The following is a 21,533-nucleotide window of genomic DNA, read 5'->3' on the forward strand; positions in this document are numbered from 1 at the left end:
CCTGTGGTCAGGCTTCACACATAGGCTATATGATGTGTTCAGGGTGTTATGTGTGTATTACAAAGCTCGGTGAATGTTTCATTAATTGTGAGGATTTTTTTTTGTACAGCTTTGACCTTTAATCAACACATCTGATACCGATTATTTACCGCCCTCAGAAACCTGACTTAGGATAATCAGATCGATTTTGCACACAGAAAATTAAATTAATTACATAGTGTCATGCTTTAAAGAGACAGTTCAGGGACAAAAACATGCCACTGCCATGCATTTAAGTTTTGAGACACTGGGAAGTGAAAAAAAAAGTTCAGAATTTCAAGAAATTGCAAGAAATTCTGAGAATGGAAGAACAAATTGGAATGTAGAAACTTGTGAGATGTTAACTACAAAGTGAAAAATATAAAATTAAAATGGCAAGAAATAATAATATATTCAATGGTCAAATGGTATTGCATTGATGCTCAGCAAGCCTACCCTTTTGAAAATGAAGTGCTATTAGTATACTTCTTTTAAACCAGAAATAGGAAAGTATGCTTTTAGTTTACTTTTTATGTACTCCTCGGAAATATACTTAAAAGTATACTTTACTTTTACTTACAGAAATTCTAAATATATTTGAGACGTATGAGTATACTTGCAGTATAAAACTACTGAACTAGTAGTTTACTGAGACTATACTTCAAAGTAGGGATGCACGATAATATCGGCACAACATCGGTATCGGCCGATAAAAGCTTAAAATGACCATCATCGGTATCGGCCGGTATGAATATTTCTGCCGATGAGGCAAACCGATATTCTCCAAGTGAAATAATTGACCTGTTTTTCAGGTGTGAATGTCTGTCTACATTTGTAAAATAATACATTTATGGTAGAATCAGTACAGAAAAGATACATGGATTTCTCTTCAGTAAAATTGAAGTTTAAATATATCAGGCGAAAATGTTCATATATATCGGTATCGGTATCGGCATCGGACAAAATTATTTTGAAAATATCGGCATATCGAATATCGGCCAAAATCCAATATCGTGCATCCCTACTTCAAAGTGTACAAAGTATTTCATTATTTAACTATCAATAAACCTATAAGTTCACTTTTAGTATAATTGCAGTACAAGCCACAAACTTAGAGGTAAACTAGTTCTGTACTCAAAGTTTGCTACTGTTACACATAAAATATACTTAAAAGTATACTTTTATATACTAGAATGTGGGCCAATTTAGTCCCAAGGAGTACTGAAACAGTATATTTACAAGTATACTACTAGAACTGTGATAGTTGTATACTTGCTACATAAAGTATACTTAAAACTATACTTGAACTTTACTTAAGTATACTTAGTAAAATAAACTTGAACTATATTACTTTTTCGTAAGGGTACCCAAAATACATCTCTATAATTTTTGGTAGGCCTTAAGATTATATGTCTCAAAATATATGGTTATAAAAAGTTTAGGAACCCCTGTTCTAGTTAATAGATATTTATTCTCTAAACTAGTAGCAAGACTTTAAAGGCTTTTCTGAACTCCACTATGAATATGAATTGTTTGCTCTCAAGGTAATAAATAACAGAAGAGAGATAAATGATGTGAAAACAACGATTTATCAAATTTGAGCATTAAGCAAATGTTCAAGCTATGAGAAAGCGAGATCTCAGGACTCCCAACAGTAGATGTATTGAGGTGCACTGAAGTGAGGAGAGACACTCAATGTGCTGTCAGTAGGGGGCCGGGGGGCTTTGAGCTCCTTAACAAGTGTTTAAAAAGTGGTCAAACAAACGGCAGGACAAATAACACATCTGTCCCTCAAAACCCATCGAAGATTGGACAAACCTCACAGAGAGTGAAAGCAGGACAGAATAAAGTGAAAAAAGAGTGGCATCAATTTGTGTTACTAGGTCTTTCTCCTTCAAAGAAAGAGTGTCCTGTAAAGAATAAAACTTAGAATTTGGGAGGTGAAAAGAAAGCCCCTCTGTATTCAGTGGGAGTGATGAGATGGCTTTCATGTGCAAATGCATGAACTCAGTCCTGTATGTTCAGTGGCCAAACGCTGAATCTCTCGCTGACCATCTGAACCGACAAGCGTCTGGCTAATGGATTCGGAGGGGAATCCATCCTGCCAACTAAAACACATTTAAATTTCAATGATACCTTGAATGTGACATGTTTTACACAGAACTTCGAGATTACAGAAGCAACAGGTAATCACGCTGAATATGCTCAGAGAAGTGCAGGCATCACAAACATTTGCAAAACGTTAGCTAAGCAATGGAACCACATTATTATCTCAGTGGAAAGTATATGCATTAAGAGATTGGAGGATGATTTTATATAAAACATGCAAAAGGAGAACTAGGTTTCTTGGCATCAAATGAAGTATTAATTCTCATGTCATGATTAATGTATTCCCATGTTTTATTAATGTAACCCATCTTTTTAATTAAACTGTGGTTAGTTAATTGTAGTTTAGTTACTTATGTTGTACTAATTTGTTCCCTTGTTTAGTTTAGTTAAATCATGCCCACTATTTAACTAAAATTTGGGGGGAAATTAATATGGCTTTTCATACTGGGTAAAGGTATGTTTCACATTAATTTATAAGCTTTTGCAGTGTTAAACCTCACATTTCTGTGCCAAATCGAGTACAGCATGAAACGTTGTATTGTTAGATTGTTAAGTCTACATGCATTGCAGAAATCATTTCAGCATTTGAGTGGAAAATATTGAAATGTTGATGGAAAAAAAAAAAGTGAAGTGGGGAGAAGAATAGTGTCTTTCATTAACACTTAAGAGTCTGAATAATCCATTCAGAAAAACATGAAACATTCATTTGAAAAAAAAAGTGAGCCACACACAAATTATTATTATTATTATTTATTTATAGTACTCTACATTAGAAGTGCAAATACATGTTTATAAACCATTAGAGTGAATGCAATCCAAATCTGCCTTCATCATCTTAAATAAAATACATTCGATCTTGTCACTGATATACAGAAATTATCAGAAAAGATTATTTAGATATGTTTAATAATATTGATAATTTTAAAACTCTGCGATTGCATTAGTTATTTGCATAATCAATATTGGTAAAGCCTAAAAAGTGTACACGGCCACATGTGGAGAAACTAAAGGAAGTGAGTGAGTTTATAAAACAGGAAGTGTTAGAAGAAAACAGTTCAGTTTAAAAAGAAATGGCAGAAACACTTTGTAAATGTGTCCACTGGCTCTGTAACAACATCACATAGTTTATATTGATGCACAATAAAGAATTAACCTTCAAAACTAAGTGACTGGTGACCTTTGTCACTCTTTATCTCAGATACTACCCGTGTTTTTGAATGAAACCGCAGGGTGTCCGAAAATTATAAAATAAAACAAGAACTTTTACAGACATAAATGCATGTTTTTGAAGATGTAGCCCTGGTTTTACAGCGCTGCAGGCCACGCAGTTACAAACACGAAGAAAACCAAGTGTTCTCAATGTTTATTTTTAATTAATTCACAGTAAATCTTTGTATAGTGAGAGACAAAGCAACATATTGCCAAGCAAACGATATACACGTACCTAAACTGTGGATTCTATTATGTATTATAAAAGTGCAAGAGCTAAATAGAGTGATATAAAAAGGCAACTTAGTTAATATAACTAACAACTATTCTGAACCACCAGTGTTTTTGATTTAGCCTTTGCAAAGCAAGGCCTTTGTATGAGAAACTATCTGCAGATGTCTTTCCCAGAATGCCACTTGCTCAATCGCTTGGCAATAAGATTTGGCTTCAGCGGAGAGGTTTTCAAGCCAGCTGGCTGTAAAGTTCAAAGTTCTTCCTGATAAGTGAGAGAGAGGAGACGACGTGCGCGGGGTGAGCGAGGTTATCCCAGCAGCACTCTCTGAAGGCGATCGGCAGGCACGCTGTTGTCTTCGTCTGAGTCTGCGTCGCTCTGAGGGTTGGAGCTGCAGGGAGAGGTGCATTCTGGGGAGCACAGGTAGTGCATCAAGGGCAGGCGATACTTCCCGCAGAAATCCACAAACTTGATGTGACGAACGCATGAGTCGAAGTAAACGCCTGGGAATGAGGTGGTGAGATAAAACAAGGTTAAGAGCCATTAACTATAATGATAAAGACAGAGACTGGGCCACAGCTATACTATATCACTCGCCCTCGTGTCATTCCATACCCAGACTTTTGTGCATCTTTGAAACACATATTACAATATTTCTAATGAAACCTAAGAGTTATCTGTTCCTCCACTGAAGCAAAAATGTATTTGTTTATTTTGTAACGACACTAGGAGTTTCTCAATCTCAAGGAAGGATCCTCGGAAGCCCGTATTTCGAGGATGCTACGTCATCGACATCCGTCAAAGGATTGTTCCAATGTCGAGGATCCTCGGAATTTCAACCAAGGACTGAGTCCTTCGTTCGAAGAATATGGCATACACAGGAAAGGATGCATATGTGTATCCTTTGCACTCTTCGCGCTCTCAAATCACCCACAATCCTATGCGCACAGCTTTGCTATCTAACGTTAGTTCAAAAATTCAAAAATGTCGAACGTTAACGTAGTCGGAGCGTTAACGTTTTTTATTTACGTTACCAAACATTTGTTATAACTGTAGTAAATAGTAAAGTTTGACGTTTAAATGCCAGTACAAATTACTACCGTATTGATATTGTAAATTATACAAATACAAACGGTTAACTGAACCGCACCTGTCATTTAACAATCGGTTGCGTCAACGGCATTTCTTTTATAAATAACTAGTTAAGTTGTCCAAAGTAATTTAATGATACAATTCACAACATTATTCAAACGGACCTTTTCACTGACGTAATGACGCAATTACGTGCACTTGCTAGTCTGTTCCATTTACGTGTTCTCCGAATGCTAAAGAGGAGTCTCACCTAGCCTCTGAAGGAAGTGACTTGGAAGGATCAGTCCTACCAAGGAAGTATCCTTGACATTGAGAAACGCCTCCTGTAAGCTACCATACCCAAATCAATCAAATAGTTTAAGTACATATATCTGACTTGCTCTACATGCTGCGTTCACTTTCAAACAAAGTAGATTTCTATTGATCATTGCAATGAATCCAACTTGTGAGCAACCTGAACTACAAAATCTATGTTTGGAAACATTTCGTTATGACGATTCCTACGGAAATAACTGCTTTCACCCCCGAAATATTCCCCGAATGATGTTAAACGTGACCGCACCTTATGTATGTGTGTTGATCACGGTATAAATGTGATTAAAGTCAATCGTGCACCTTCAGAAGACCTGGCTCCGCTCAATTCACGTGGATTACTTTTACAATCTCGTTATGAACTTTGTAAAGCTTGAAAATGTTGGTTGCCTAGACTTTCTAAGGACGGAGAAAATATGCAATGTAATATGCAATACTAAAACACTTGTAAATCATATTCAGTAGATGAATGAAAGGCATACAGCTGTGGAGTTTTCATTTTTGGGTGAACTATCAATGGAGAGCACATTATTCTATATATGATCTACATACAAAACTGTATCCTTCCTTAATTGCAATCATTAAAAGCATAAGCTGCAATCGCTGCTTAGCAGGTTATATCTCCATAACTAAATACACTTATGTTAACTAACCACATGATATAGATTATCTTATACGCCATATTGACATCACTTTGATTCATCTCTAGCTGATAACAAGCAGAATACAACCTAAGTTTGACACTGAAGCCAGCATTTTCTGTACACAATACATATTGTGAAAAGTGCTATAGCAATAACTTCAATCTATACATTTCTATCTATATCTACACATATAAACTTGTCTTTATCTCATGTTTCTCCTCTCACCTGCACACTTGGGGTTGGGACACTTGCTGGCCATGTCTAGGTAGTTGACTAGATGGCTCGGGAGGTCTTTGTGAGAGTATGCAAGGTTCTTGCTCTTGACGGTCCGGCCAGCCAGCTCCAGCAGTGACGGGGGGTCGTAGGTCATGTCCTTGATGAAGCGTACGACCAAGGGATTGCCTCTGAGACTGAGCTCCTGAAGATGCACCAGGCTCAGGATCTCTCTCGGAAGATACGTCAGCAGGTTATTATGCAGACTAAGAGAGCGCAGGGAATGGAGCCTGGGAGGCAAACAACATTTGACATATTTAATTATTATTACTAATACTATTATAACAACTACTACTACTAAGTACTGTAATATATCGCAGAATAGTAATACATAATATATAATATTTATTATATATTAAATACCTAATATAATATCCTTTTTGTCATATCTAAGAAGAATCAATATGAGCTGCATTGTTATTTTAATATTTTTATAGTTTGTAAATATTTTAAATTATATTAAATTATAATTTTTTATATTATATTTAATAATATTAAATAATATTTAAATTATATTTAATTATATATTTATTTTTATTTATATTATATATTATTTGTTTTCATTTTGACATTGTTTTTTGTCTTTTTTTAAGTCTAGTTTTTTTTTTTTTTTTTTTTTTTTAGTTTAATTTATTTTAGTTTTTCAAATTTAACAAAATGATATCTAGCAGAAATGTAAGCTTTTTGCTTTAGCTTCAGGTAACAATAATAACACTGATGCTTTTTTTTTTTTTTTTTTGACCTAACCGTGCAGCCTGAAGGAAAATTAGGCACACTCTGCTAGCAAGCACATCTCAGACTTACTTGTTGAGTTGAGGTGGGACGCTCTGGATGCGATTATCACACAGAACTAGGTAACAGAGGCTGGGTAAGTTAGCTAGTTCAGCAGGGATGGAGGAGATCTGGTTCCCACCCAGATACAACAGCTCTAAGCTATAGAGAGAAAAAGAAGGAATGTGAAGCGTCGCCACAAATGTGATAAACAAAACAGAAGTCAAAATAGTGGCAAAATTGCTATTGAAATCTGGCATGGAAAAACCAAAGTAATACATTCTAAAACCCTAAAAACAAAATGTGCATCTAAAACCAATAAATGTGGGTTTTCATCCAGTCAAAAAGCATGGGTTCTTTTAGTGTTTGTTTCATCATTACTAGCACATCAAAGCAACCTTTTTGACTCCAAAGACCCCCTTTGACCAAAACACTATACAAAGACCCTCCTATCTAATCTAGACAACACATGTACACATGGAATGACTAGTTTTTAAGGGGCGAAATCTTGAATAAGACCAATTCACGTGTCTTGTGTCGACATGCCCCATGAAAGAGAGGGCTGTGTGAGCAGGAGCTCATTATCATTTAAAGAGACTCGCTGTAAACAGAGCTGTTTTTGACCAGGTAAAAAAAGATGTTGTTTTAGACGACCACTGAGAAATTTTAACTAAAGTATGTTACAGAAAGTTCACGAAGACCTGAAAGAATCATATCACCTTGTGGAAAATGGGCATCTTATGTGCCCTTTAAAGGGTTATTTAACCCGAGAAATTCACCCTCGAAGCGTCCTAGGTGTATATGTCTTTCTTCTTTCAGAATAATCCAATCTCAGTTATATTAAAAATTGTCCTCGCTCTTCCAAGCCTTTCAATGGGTTAAGTGGGTGTTTGTTGTCAACAGTTCAGAAGACGTGAAATAAAGTGTGCATATCTGTAATAAAATGTCCCTTACACGGCTCCAGAAGGTGAATAAAGGCCTCCTTCAGCAAATCCAGGTGTTTTTGTAATATCAATATCCAGATTTCAAATGTAATAAACATTTTTTTCTCACTTCTGAAGACATGCAGGCAGAAGATGGAAGACGTATGTGTTGCACGCGCCTCTGGGAAATGTATCGGCTTACTTTAGCAAAGTCTCCTGTTGGCTTATATCGAAATCCACAGACATTTTTCTTTACAAATCCTCATTTTGTGCTTCTATATCGTGAATGGTGTTTTGTTTTGTTCTCTCTCCAGGTTTGTCACTAATCACGCAGCGCTGACGAACTACGACATCCGCCTACAGGCCTTCCGGTTCCCCTCAGTCAGCAGAAGTGAGAAAAAAGGTGTATATTATGTTTGAAATCTGGATATTTATCTTACAAAAATGCATGGATTCGCTACAGGGCGACTTTATTCACCCGTGTGAGGGACGTTTTAGGGTGAGTAAAAGATGGACGAATTTTCATTCTCGGGTGAACTAACCCTTTAAGTGCATAGTTTTGTACCTTTGTCGTGTTTGCCTCAAATCCAAATGTGTAATGTTGTGATTAATATCAGAGCTGATTTAGTTTTACTGAAGCATTTTTCTTTTTCCTAAAGAAAAGTAATTCTTCCTCTATAAAAGAACGGAGGACTGAGAGCAAAGGAGCGAGTGAGAGATCTTCTACTGTTTTAGCCTACGGGCCACTTTGTCCGTTTGTTGTCCTCCCTGAAGATAGGCATTTATTTTTGTCTCAATTCCTCATTGCTTTCGCCAACCCATCTCAGCTTAGTCTCTACAATTATCACAGCAGGCAGAGATAGCAAAGGGAAAAGAGGCCCAGATCTCTTGAAAAGGACCAACTCTGTGTGTAATGTGGGCCAACAGGGCACATCTCTTTATGATGGGATGGCTCGCAGCCAAGTCGGCCTCAGTAGACTCACGGTTCCAGCACGTGACAAACTGATCCTGACGCTCTGAGAGCTTCCTATTCACTCTCACTGTCCGTGCAATGAACAGTGAGAAGCTGAACTAAAGCCCTAATCAGAGGCTTGTCTGTGGCTAGCCGAAAAGATACACTTCACTCTCATGACATTACAAGTGTATTTCGAAATAAGCAGATGATATTTGTATTATCAGAGCACTAGCGTTCAACAGTTCTAGAAAGAAAGTGCTCATTCTTACCAAGGCTGCATTTATTTGATCAAAAATACAGCAAAAATAGTAATATTGCAAAATCATAATTTCACATAACTGATTAATACTTAAATACACTTTCAAATGTAATTTATTCCTGTGATGGCGAAGCTGAATTTTGAATGCTCCAGTTTTCAGAGTCCTTCAGATTCTACAGATGCAGACTCTATGATGTTTGTCTGGCCACAATCAGTTCATTAAGTACCATAATAATCATCCTCCACTGCTGGGAAATCCATTTCCTTGACATTTCAAAAGGTGTTTATTAATATGCATAAGATGATACTGATAAAGTCAAGAATGAACCTTCGGTCTTCGGTAAACAAAAGTCAGACAGAGAAATGCATCTGCTAACTAGTAAACACTCCTAAGCCTTTAAACAAACTAACCAACTTCGAGATAAATCCCAACATTATAAATGATTTTTAAGACTACTTATGCTATTTTATGCTATATGGTTTCTCTGGTTAAAAGATATTATAATTTAATAGTTTAATTTAATGTAATCTACTCAGTGCCTGATTTAAAATATATTACTAGCTTAGTCTGTTATTATATATCATATTACCTTGGATCATCTGGTGAAAACATGATAATAAAAATGATAATAAAAACAGACAATAAAATGTGAAACAATAAACTTTTAGTATTTATATATATTGAGAATAAGAGATATCCAATACAGCAAACTGAAGCAGATTAAGCTGCACTTAAATTGGCTTTATCTCATGGGTCCTAGTGCAGATATATTTATGTGAGGGGGTCCCGACTGTTCAGGACACTGTTCAGTTGGCACTTTGACAGAACTGCTGAGAAAAAGCTCGGAAAGACTAAAGAAACTGATATATTAAGGGAACAGGGGAGATCAACAAGTCCTCTTTTTCAGCACACATTGCACTTTGTTCAGAGCACAAGGTATGAAACAGAGAAAGAGGCAGCCTTGTCTTTTGGATCATACCCTTCTGAAGTTGCATCAGCCGGAAGTACAGCATGTCACATTCACAGTTATTTACTGATAAAAAAAAATGCGCACAGTGCGTGTCATGCTATTGTGTCAGGCCTATTTCACATTCCTCTGCAATGTCATTATCTTGCACTTCCGTGGTCCAGCACAGAAAGCATATGTATTACAGGACAAACATCCAGATTAGATCATTTGAGGCCCTAATAAATTAAATAAGAACGATGAGTCATATTCTGGTTTAAATAGAGAAGTATGTCCTATAAATTATCTATGACTGATCACAAGTCAGTCATATTATTTTAAAAGATTACCTGTCATACTTTTAGACAAATTGGGCAATTTATGCTGACTTCATTTCCGTCTTAATGTACTTTTCAGAATGTTGTGTAATCAGCTGCTGTGACTTTCATGAGTCCATCAGGACAGCTGCTTTCCCATAACACATTAACCCTCAACTTTCATTAAAAAAACAATAATCCCTATTGAAATATCATTCATCAGTTAAACTACACATCAGCAGAGGCATTCCTATTTTACAGTATCTTTCTAACTCTGTAATTTTAGATACATGCTCCGGTCAAACTCAGACATTTAAATTATAAGTGTCTCAGAAACAGACAATCATAACTTGATAATTTATACATCTCAACAGTACAGAAATAAAGTTTGAGTATAAAGTTTGAGTAGATTGATCAGTGAGAGAGTTGCTACATAAATCCTAACACGTTAGGTTCACATTCAGTCTGTTTCGTTAATCTGAATAAATCCAATCTGAGCAAAACTATGTAGCCACAGCTAAAATTGTCACTTTTGTCTTCTTGAAGACATTTCTAAAAAGAAAGATGACATATGTCTCAGGACCTTTGTTAACTACTTCATCTCACTGAACATGAGTACAAGATATTTTTCAAACAGATTGGAAAAATTGTCAAATTCAAACACTTAAATGCTTGTTTTTGAATTCCCTATTGATCAGATCTACACCTCCCCTCCCAATCCACTCTAAATTGTATTTGTATCAAAGGCAGTTGGATCGGATTTTCCAATTTAGCCATTAATCTGATTACTAACATATTGGCTTGCATGTAACTTAGCTAATAACAACTGCCATCACAGAGATGTAAGTTTTCATGTGTTGAATCATCTTTCCCACCTTAAATGACGTCACTTCCTATGACGTGACGTCATTACGAGACAATAAAGTTGACATTCGGGTACGACGATATCCTCTCAAGGTAGTGAAATTGAGATAATTCCTATACAAAATTATACATTTGTTATTCCGTTCAACATATTAGGAAGTATACGATTAGTGACACTGATCTACTAAACGGGAATGACCCAGAAAGTTAATCTTTAGACTTTAATTAGACCGAGCAAACAGACATATCACACGTGAGGACAGCTGTATGGGAATCCTCCAGAGTAGCGTGAGCTCCTCAAATCTGCTCGCGGTGTTTTGAGAGTAACGGTGCGTGCAGATGTTCGCGTGTTTACGTTAACGTGACGTGACGTTACCTGGCGAGACTCTCGATCTCTGCTGGGATGCTCTTCAGTCTGTTTCCTCCCAGAGACAGAGACTGGAGCCGCAGCAGCTGCAGACACTGGCTCGGCATCTCCTCAAACCGGTTCCCACTCAAATTCAACACTTCCAGCTGCAGAGAGCCAAAGTCTTTGGGCAGAGAGGAATCATTCAAGCGATTGTTCTTGGCTATGAGGGTTTTGAGTTTGGTCAGTCGGGTGATGTCCTCGCTGATGACTGACAACGCGTTGTTGCTGATGTCGAGAAACTCCAGGTTCGAGAATAAAGAGATGGACTCGGGTAAAACCGTCATGCGGTTGTAGCACAGGTAAAGCTGCTTCGTGTCTTTCCGTCGTTTCTCGCTGAGCGAGTCCAAACTATTATTGTTCAGATTCAGACGGGACAGATCTAAAACACTCTCGCTGCTGCTGCTGGCTCCTTCAAATCCCTCCATTTTAACAACCGATAACGGAAAAGAGAGCTTCTTCTTGTGGTCCAAGCTGTTTCCAAACACTACGAGCCAGTTTACTTCCAACGCCGAGCGTCCCGATCTTCCATGTGTTACCCTTTTTATACAGTCTATGGTGTAACCTAAATAATAATTCGGCCTAATGGCAGCATTCACACATTACACTCATTGTAAAGCGCTCACTCTTGTAACATTCACGTTTCTGGACTAAACTGGAGTTTGGCTCCTCCCGATTTAATTAACCCTTTAATAGAACTAGCCTAACATGTTTTATTCAAGCCCTACAAATAGTCTAGAACTAGAACAAACTTTCCTTTCTTCTCTTCTACACCCACACATCCAGTCTCTTCTCTTTAAAATCCACGAAAATAATTAAACACAATTATTTTCTTTAGCTTTCAGGGTGTTTTTCTTCTGGTTATGCAAGCAGTTAGATTTCATTATGCAAGAAGTCAGCGAGTTTCTTAACCAATCCATCCATCACCTGGTTTATCTTTAGGGTCGGTTCAAGGTTGCAGAGTTTTCATAACTTTGGCTGTCTATTCTAGTTTATACAGAAGGATTTATTTTACAAGGGAGTACACACTAATGCTGATATGTGTCAAACAATTCAGGTTTTGTAATTGGTTTTCCAAAAAAAGTAGTGTTTGCTATAGCTGATTGTGTATTAAAATTGGTACTGACATAAAACTGAAACAAAATAAAATATAAATATTAGATAAAAACCTAAACAATTTAAACAAACATTATATTGCACTGGGAACAACTACTAAAGTGACTTGAACTAAAATAACAAAAGCACAAATTTAGTAAAACTTTAATTATAATGAAAGCGTAAAATATAAAAACAGGCTAATTCAAAATATTAATAAATAAACCACTATAATAGTATATAAATATTACTACTAAAACAATACTGGAAACCGTCTAATGGCACAATTTTCAGGCCGTTCACCCTCATTAAAATTCAATCAACTAAAATTAAAAACTGTTGTTTGTAACTGCTGCCTTAATATTTAAAGTGATGCAAAGTTAAAATCAGCAGTGATTTAATGGCCACCACTGAATAATTTAATTGCTGGTGTAGAAACTGAATAGAAATGATGCATTGGGACAAAACAGATTAACACAAATACTTTAAAACATTGTGAAAAACAATTGGTTGTGCAAGAATGTCTCTCATGTTAACATTTCTTAGCGCCACTTGTGAACTAAAATGTGTAAGCCACATTCAAAATGGTTGTGCAGGATCGTATCTCTAAAAATTAAGATACAATTCAAAATCCATGCTATAGATCATAACAAATTTTTCTAAGTCTTAAGCTATCGACTTTTATTTTTGTTATTACATAATTATTAGCACAAGTTACATTTCAAATAACCAGAGAAGTAAATATGAATAAAACAGAACAACACTTTTTACAATAAAATGTTTTAATTCTGCCCCATTGAATAAGACATACAGACATATAAAAGGCAATTGCTAGCTGTCTACCATAATACTGGAAAATTCATGTGCATTGTCCTATATCAGGTGGTTTATACCTACAGAAGAAGCCACTTCATCCATGGCACACTGTTTTTCGTATATAAGGCACTGATTACCACAAAGGATCTGTACTGTTAGTGGAATTTAGTGGAAATTAAATGCTAACACTTACACACACAGACACACAAATGCTTTTGGCACACATGCACACACATTCTCTTAAGTGGGTAAGAATTCAACTACACTAAAGAGGAAATGGTGAATCTAATCCTTATTCTGACAGCTATTTTACGTAACAGGTATAAAGTCGTTGCTGGGTCCAGAGTAGTGGTGTACCTGGAGGTTTTCGTACAACAATTTAAACATCAGGTTTTGGTTTCAGATCACTCCATCTGTACTCAGTCCCATCTTTGTGAGCTTAGCTGCTTTATTATTATTTATAAATCTGGCTTGCGAGTTAATTTCATCGATTCAGCCCAAGCATTGGAATAGGACTGAGCACAGTGTGAAAGTTTCAGCATAAACTGCCTATTTTTTAACTAATATAAATACAAGCTCAAGCGTAGCGGTTTTCTACTAATGGAAGTGATCTCTAATCGAAGTTCGCTCATGGCAGAAAAGCATGTTTGTCAAGTATTAACAACATGGTGGGTTTGTTGTCCCATAGTGATGTTAAAATTCAAAGGTATTGCCTGCTCTCCACTGAGCCATGCCGTCTCTGCTTCTAGTGTTGCTCTACCAAACTTTATCTACCATCTAAAGCAAGAGAGCAAAGCATGCAAACAGAGGAATACTAACGTTAGCACCTTTACGAAAGGTTTCAAGACTTTGACTGCCTTCAAGATGAGAGTGAAAGAGAGCGAGAGCTTCATTTAGCTCGCATTTATATCCGTCAAGCTCTCTCTAGCGTGTATGTTTTAGCATGAGTATCTACCATCTGACTGAAGGACATCTCTCGCTTCGAAGCTCTAAAGTCACAGTTTGATGGATGAACCCGTGTTGTTTTGCTCTCTCAGAATCACTCTCGAATCCTTTCCTCTTCTTTTTTCTTCTTCTATTGCCATTGTCTCAATATAAAAAAAAAACAAAAAACATTTCCACATATAACTGTATACAGACAAATAAATGGAATAAAGAATAAGACATCAAATCAAACAATAGTGAATAAAACAAGGGCCCCCATAACAAAGTGCTGAGGCCTGTTTGGAGTGACACAATCAAACAATTTACAGCACTTGAAGACACACAGATGTAATACAAAATGGTGAAAAGCTAATGAAGTATGTAGTAAAGTAAACCGCAACATAAAACCCATTAACCAGAGAATAGATGCGGTATGGGGAGCAATAAAAGTAATAACCTATCTCTAGAAAATGGTGTGATTCTTCCATTAACAGTACATAATCTCAGGAATCCTGATTGTGATCAGTAGGAGAGGAATTGGTCCACGTCATCTCCCTCCTCGTGTCTCGGTCCTGGTTTAGACCTCCTTTGTGCTGGTCTTCATCTTCTCCACAGTCTCCTGATGGAGGGAGACGTCAGAAGTCAGTCGTATGTTTGTTATGCCTCAGGCAAACAAACTGACAGCAACAGCATATATTTCACATAGAAAATCAACACCTGCAGTTTACAGCGCTCTAAAAAGTGTATTAGTCAGTTGAAATGACAAACTAAAACTAAAAGTCCTCTATCAGACTTATTTTCACTTATTTTAAGAGTTAGTTTTGTGTGAAGTAGTGTGAGAGAATGAAACTCTCCTTAAATCAGCAAGCTTCTGCTTTTACTGAGTGATTTAGTGTCTGTTTGCATGCATCTTGGTGTGTGGAGTGATAAACACTATGTAAAAACACATTTGCTGTGTGCTTGTAAAACATAATTGGCCGATTTCAGAGACTAAACATATTGCAGCATCACACTGAAATTTAGCTTACTTAATGTTTTGTTGTTAGCATGATGTTCAATTAAAAACAAAATTTGAAATATAAATCTTTTGTAAAATCTTTATTGTCACTTTGGAGCAATTTAATGCATCGCTGCTGAATAAATGTATTCATTTCTTGCTAAAATCTTACCGAACCCAAACTTTTGAATGGTAGTGCATGTTTTATATAATATTTTCAATACTGAAAGAAATATATATTCATGTCATTATTTAGCCTTTATTAGATCGGACAGTCAAGGAGAGATAGTAAGCTATTTGAAATTCATTTATGATAAACAAAGACATCAGTTAGCTGTGGATGAAGTCAGTCCGCTGACCTGATGCTTGTTGAGTTCAGCCACACGGCGGGTCCATTCCTCTTCGGTCATCTCCTGATCCCCATCAATGTCAATGACTGGGCTTTTCTCTGCGGAGCGAGTCAGTCTCATTATTATAAGAAGGAATCAGCACTGCTCATGTGGGGGAAAGATGTTTCAGTCCTTCATCTAAGAAACTTTCTTAGAACTTCTCTTGTGTCACTTCTTTTTTTGACAAGTCATATTTCTATGGTCTGTACTATTGATGCATCTCAAAATATAACATCTTGACATCCTGAAATATAATTGGGTCTCAGTCTTCTTTAAGTTCGACTAGAGTGCAAACAGGCACAGCTTACCCCACACTCTCCTTTTCTATCTTGAATTTGCTGAAATAAACTCACCATCACAAGTCATGGCGGTGCAGACCCAGTTTCCACATGCACAGACGCAGAGGTTGCACTCCACCTGAGTCTCGGCACCATCCTCATACGTCTCATCTTCCAGAGCACACTCTGTAGTAAAACACAAACCATGTTACCACAATCATTTTCAAAATACATTACCAGAAGTCTCCAAAAAATGTAATCTTGATTACCAACACTTCATTCCCTATAAACAACTGTAAGTTGAAATCAGCAAAAGCTGTCTGAACATGTGTCTCCAACCAAATACTGTGTGCATGTGTCCTAGATTCCTGAATACAAAACAGGAAATTACTGTGGAATGACTACACTGCTACAACCATCCAGGAGAAACTAGGGTAAATGAATATGACTGAAGTGTGCAGTTCTAAACGATCATGGCAAGAGCAGAAGCCTGGACATCTGATTTTAATTCTGATCTGATACACCAATGTTGCTAAGAACACTATCGTTCTGTCTGAAACGCTCCAGCTACATTTCAGCATTTAATGAACAAAATGACACTGGGTCTAGAAGGCTGTGCCGTGTACCTCGATGACATTATCTATAGTGATACATGGGATGAACACGTTGTCCAAGTTTGTGCATTGTTTGATGGTTTGGCAGAGGCCAAACTCACAGTCAACCTGATAAAGTGTGACGTATTTGGGCGAGGCTGTTGGGATGGGAAAAGTGTGCAAAAGTTATAGGAATTGACACATTTCCTACTCCTCAGACGATAAGGAAGCCCCTAAGCAGAAGCTGATGAGACTTTTGAGAAGGACGGGGTATTATAGGAGTTTTTGTTTGTTTGTTTTCAGTTTGGAGCAGGAGCCGTTTTGTTGCAGACCGCAGATCACTCTATTAGTTATTTTTCACGAAAGTTCAATTTATATTATACCAATTATTCTGCTTTTTAATTAGTTTGCCAAGGCAGATTTCCAATATTCATTGAAGCATTTTAAATGTAAGCTTTTCATCTAATGATCATTTATTTTATGTCAGCTTTATTCCAATTACTGAAATGTGTAAAAGTTGCTTCATATGATGCCAGAGAAAGTGGCTCCTCCCACTGAACCTTCACCTAGTTCTACATGTGGAGCCTATCAGCCTGAAGAACATTCTGTGGAAGAGCAGAAAACCCCTCGTTCGCTCCCTTTCTGCCTCACAGAACTACAATTCTGGGAAAACTCTGGAATGTAACCTTGAATATATGAAAAAGTTCTTCAGTATGGAAGCAAAACTGCTCCTTACGTATACAAAAACCACCATAGCTTTGTTCACACTGCATACAAATCTTGACTTGTCCACATTGTCATTACGCAAGTGATAGAATGGTTTGTAAACTCCATGCTGGTGCAGACAGACACAAGACAGACAGAGACTCACTCTTCTCAGGAGGGTTGAAGCCTGGTTTCAAGCAGTTGAGGAACTCATCAAAGCTCAGTTTCCAGTCTGCGTTCTCATCAGAGAGCTCAATAAGAGCGTCCACACAAAGGCTCCTGTGAGATACAGTACATGTAGGGTCTTTTGAACATTCCTTTCACAACAAAAAACCTTTTTTCCGATGGGACCAAGAGTTAAAAATACATGTCTTATTTGTGTTTCCATACACTATCTAGCTAACCGAATATGCAGTAGTGCGATGTAATGTTTGCTTGGCTTTATCAGTGTTTGTAGATGGAGTTTTTTCCATTTGGCTCATCCGGACAGACAGATGGACAAAATAAACTCAAATAACCTCCACTGTGAGAGAAACGGGAAGAAGACCACATTGTGTCTGAGATGATTACAATGAAAGGGATAGTGTACAAATGTGCACGGGTTCTGTGTGTTTGTGTTTTCACCTGAGCAGGCGGTTGTTCTCCTCTTCAGCGTAAGAGTTCATCTGAACGGCCGTTTCATTGTGCTGAATGAACTTGAGCAGCTCTGCAGAATCCAGCTGGGAGTCTCCGCTATCATAATTCTACAAGAGACAACTCTTCCGTTTGAGTCAGATAGCACTTTCAGTCTGGTTATCATTTCTATGTTATTTAAAGAGAGGAATAGGAAATGAGATTGAAATGTTGTGTTTCTATGACTTTACAAAAGAAGGAGAAAAAACTCGAGCGATTGACGTTGTTCAGAGAGAAAGACGTCAGATGTGCAGTCACTCCTTCAGCTGTTGTGTAAGAAATTCTCATGCAACAGCTGTTACTAGTTTTCTGGAATTTACTGGCAAAGTTAAGTTACATAAAGTATATTTACGATGTTAATAAACATGTAAACGTGTCATCGCAGTCTGTGAAAAGGGTCCACAGTGATAAAACTGCACAGCCAGAGAATTCTTCAGTTCATGCTGTCAGTTTTATCTTATCTCAGCGGTTTGAGGTACAGCTGATTTTGACACGTTCACCTATAAGCAAGAGGTAAAGGACATGTTCACGTTTTAGAGAAATATGTCTAACAGATAAAGCTGATTTGACCAGCTTATGGATTATTGGTTTGGTGATAGTGTTCAGTCAGATGTATGGATTGTGCTGACAGCTGCACGATTGCTCTCTGAGTGCAAAGGTGAGCAAATACTGAAACACACTGATTCATCAAAAAAGCACGGCTGCCTGATCTGCTGCTATGCAAACAGAAGTCATTTAAGGTGTATTTTACACGCCTTGGGAGGCTGTCGGGAAAATGATGTGGCACGGAGCGCAGAGATCGCCTGCTGGAGGGTTATTCACAGAGCCCTGACAATGAAGGGACTAAACCAAATGCATGCTTTTATGCTGCAATAAATATAATTATTTTCACCGAAATACAATCAAGACCCTTGAGGCAGATATCAAACATTTGTGTTTGTAAATTTACAGACATTTGGAAACAAAAACGGTCACGTATAATAGCCCGCTTTTGTTATTATGACAATTAATAATTCTGTCTTAAGTGTAAATTTTTCGAAGTTGAGATGTATCGACATCATTTGAATGCTTGAAATAAGCTGTTCATTGATGTGTTTTTTTTTTTTTTTTAGGATGAACAATATTTGGTCGAGGTACAACTATTTGAAAATCTAAATTTTGAGGGTGCAAAAAAATCTAAATTCAGAGAAAATCGCCTTTGAATGCATATGACTAATCAAAAATCACTTTCTCAATATCTTTCTCAATAAAATCTTTACTCAATATCCTGATGATTTTTGGCATCAAAGAAAAATGTATCATTTTGACCCATACAATATCATTTTTTTGGCTATTGCTAAAAATATATCCCAGCGACTTAAGACTTCCCAACTTTGAAACAACACATTTTAAATAGCCCCAAATCTTATAACTGATGTTTTTCCCTGTAGTTGTGCCTTAAAATACTAAACTATACACATTCTCCGTGGTTTAATATTTTAAAGACATAATATTTGAATATTTGAAACGTCTGTACACACCTTGAAGTACTTGAGGAGGATATCAGTGAAGTTGGAGCCCTTTGTGAACCAGCCATCTGGAACAACCTCGGTCTGCAGCCAGTCGATCACACGTCTGCGCAGCTCATTCCGGTCAGCGACATAACACACGACTTCAGACATCACACACAAACACACCAGCAGACAGGATAACAGTTAGAAAGAAGCACAGACACACATATCACTAATGCTAATGGAGGTCTCAGATTTAGTGAGTGCAGCTTTATCCTCTTGAGAGCCGGCAACCCAGTTTTGTCCTCAACAGAGAACATGTGATTAATGAGATCCACACGTACATCTCTTCTTAGAAATGTTTTGGAGTTTTGGAACTCACTACAGTACCATTGGTTTTTAAAAATGTATGTTATCATGATTGACTTGATAAATGTCTGATATTTGAATATAAACAATTTCAAAAGAAACCGTTTGCTGTAAAAAAAAAAAAATTGGATAGTATTCAGGTCATTATTTTTAAGTTTATGGATGCTAAAATACAAAACAATGTAATGTATAATTCAAAATACGAGTAAAACACCTGTGAAAATACCAAAAATTCCTTGGTAGTAAGTACATTGTGCCCTATATTCTATGCATCATTATTACAAATGGCACGTTAAAGAAGAAAATTAGCTCTAACTTATTAGCGAATAGCCATTACTTTTGCCAATAGCATCTTTATTTTGAAATCCTCTGCAGAGCACATATAGTAAACTCATGCTACAAATACTATAACACATAAAAAGTGCAAAAATGAAATCGCAAAAACTGGGCGCAATTTTATACATCTAAATACTGGGTATGTAATTGTGCCGTAGCCGTGTCAGAGAGGTTATGTCTGCTCTCAGTATCTACGAGCTCCAATAAGTTGGTAATTAATGGTTATCTGCACAGTATGGAGATAAGTAGAGTCCCCCGGCTTGGCTCTGAGCCAGCGGTCATGATACGACTCACCTGGGCTGGCAGCGGCTTTCTCCTGCTTCTTCTCTGTAAGAGTCAGAGATACATGTGAGTGGAGTAATGTTTCACAATCTGCATGTAATTACTTCTAGCTGAATCTTCCCTTAGTTATCACTCAAGTAGCTGCTTGCATCAAATCTAGATAAGAAGGTACAGCGTCACCTCACACATGTTGTAATATCAGAATATAAGGGTCAGAATAACATGATATCAGAATGAGTCCTGGATTCGACCGTATGTTCAATGTCCAATGATCCAGCACTCTCTGTTGAGATGGGAAGAAGTCTGAGAGGTCGACTTATGAGTACAGTACTAAAAACTAGAGCGAACGTCCTGTTCTTGTCAGATAAAACTGTTCCCAAATTATCTTAGCAGGTGGATACGTCTCGTCTAAATGAATTTGTGCATTATGTTCTCTGTCTTTTTTAATCTTGTTATTCAGTAGATATGTGTGATGATCCGGCGAGCCATAACAGTCTAAACCTAAATCTGAATCTAATCCCTGAACTGTAAACCAGAGTAAACACCACTCTATGGGTCAATTCTAACGTCTGTAGCTGCAGATGGATCCCAATGTTCCCATGATGCCTTTCTTGAATAAACAAGGTACTGACATCCACATCCATTTCTACTGCGGTATGTTATTATCTAATAAACACAGACTGTTTAAAGTGTATTTCTAGCTACTAGTCCTGGTTATTAACTTATTATAAGTAAGAATTAAATGCATTTACACTAATAAATGATAAGGATTTATGTGAATACTTTCCACAAGGCTATGTTTATGTATATATTGTATGTATGTAAGTATATGTGTAATTACAAATTAAAGGTGCTGTAGGGAACTTTGGTAGCACTTTATTTTACAGTCCTGTTCCTCATGTACATACGATGTACTTATTATTGTAATTACAATAACTATGTAATAACTAGGTACTAACCCTGAACCTACCCCTAAACCTAACCCTACCCCATGTAGTTACCTTGTGTTACCAGAACTTTCTTAGATAAATACACTGTAAGTACACTGTAAGTACATGTTAGTACACGTACTGTAAAATAAAGTGCAACCGGAACTTTTGTAAAAAAATATTATTTACATATTTATTAAACCTGTCATTATGTCCTGACAGTAGAATATGAGACAGATAATCTGTGAAAAAAATCAAGCTCCTCTGGCTCCTCCCAGTGTCCTATTGCCATTTGCAGAAACTCCATCGCTCCCGTTAAAAAACAAC

At 36.9% G+C, this 21,533-nt stretch overlaps 2 protein-coding genes across 3 annotated transcripts in view; both read right to left on the reverse strand.

The window, feature by feature from the left end:
• Positions 1–2,861: 2,861 nt before the first annotated feature.
• On the reverse strand, positions 2,862–12,012 carry LOC128019478 (leucine-rich repeat-containing protein 58-like). Its single transcript, XM_052605478.1, has 4 exons — positions 11,302–12,012; positions 6,694–6,822; positions 5,842–6,119; positions 2,862–4,071 (listed from the first exon to the last, which is right to left on the reverse strand). Exons 1-4 carry the CDS (start codon positions 11,757–11,759, stop codon positions 3,878–3,880), a joined length of 1,059 nt encoding a protein of 352 aa, XP_052461438.1. The 5' UTR covers positions 11,760–12,012; the 3' UTR covers positions 2,862–3,877.
• A 1,178-nt stretch (positions 12,013–13,190) lies between these two features.
• Positions 13,191–21,533, reverse strand: part of LOC128019479 (follistatin-related protein 1) — a 36,925-nt gene continuing 28,582 nt past the window's right edge. For both annotated transcript variants that reach the window (XM_052605480.1, XM_052605479.1), the window contains exons 5-11: positions 20,290–20,322; positions 19,321–19,451; positions 17,753–17,871; positions 17,295–17,407; positions 15,906–16,016; positions 15,523–15,611; positions 13,191–14,785 (exon numbers count right to left, since the gene is read on the reverse strand). In XM_052605480.1, coding sequence (XP_052461440.1) covers positions 14,744–14,785; positions 15,523–15,611; positions 15,906–16,016; positions 17,295–17,407; positions 17,753–17,871; positions 19,321–19,451; positions 20,290–20,322 — 638 coding nt within the window. In that variant the 3' untranslated portion in view covers positions 13,191–14,743. The remainder of the gene's footprint in view (positions 14,786–15,522; positions 15,612–15,905; positions 16,017–17,294; positions 17,408–17,752; positions 17,872–19,320; positions 19,452–20,289; positions 20,323–21,533) is intronic.

The sequence above is a fragment of the Carassius gibelio genome, chromosome A9 (genome assembly GCF_023724105.1).
Source record: "Carassius gibelio isolate Cgi1373 ecotype wild population from Czech Republic chromosome A9, carGib1.2-hapl.c, whole genome shotgun sequence".
Taxonomy (NCBI): Eukaryota; Metazoa; Chordata; class Actinopteri; order Cypriniformes; family Cyprinidae; genus Carassius; species Carassius gibelio.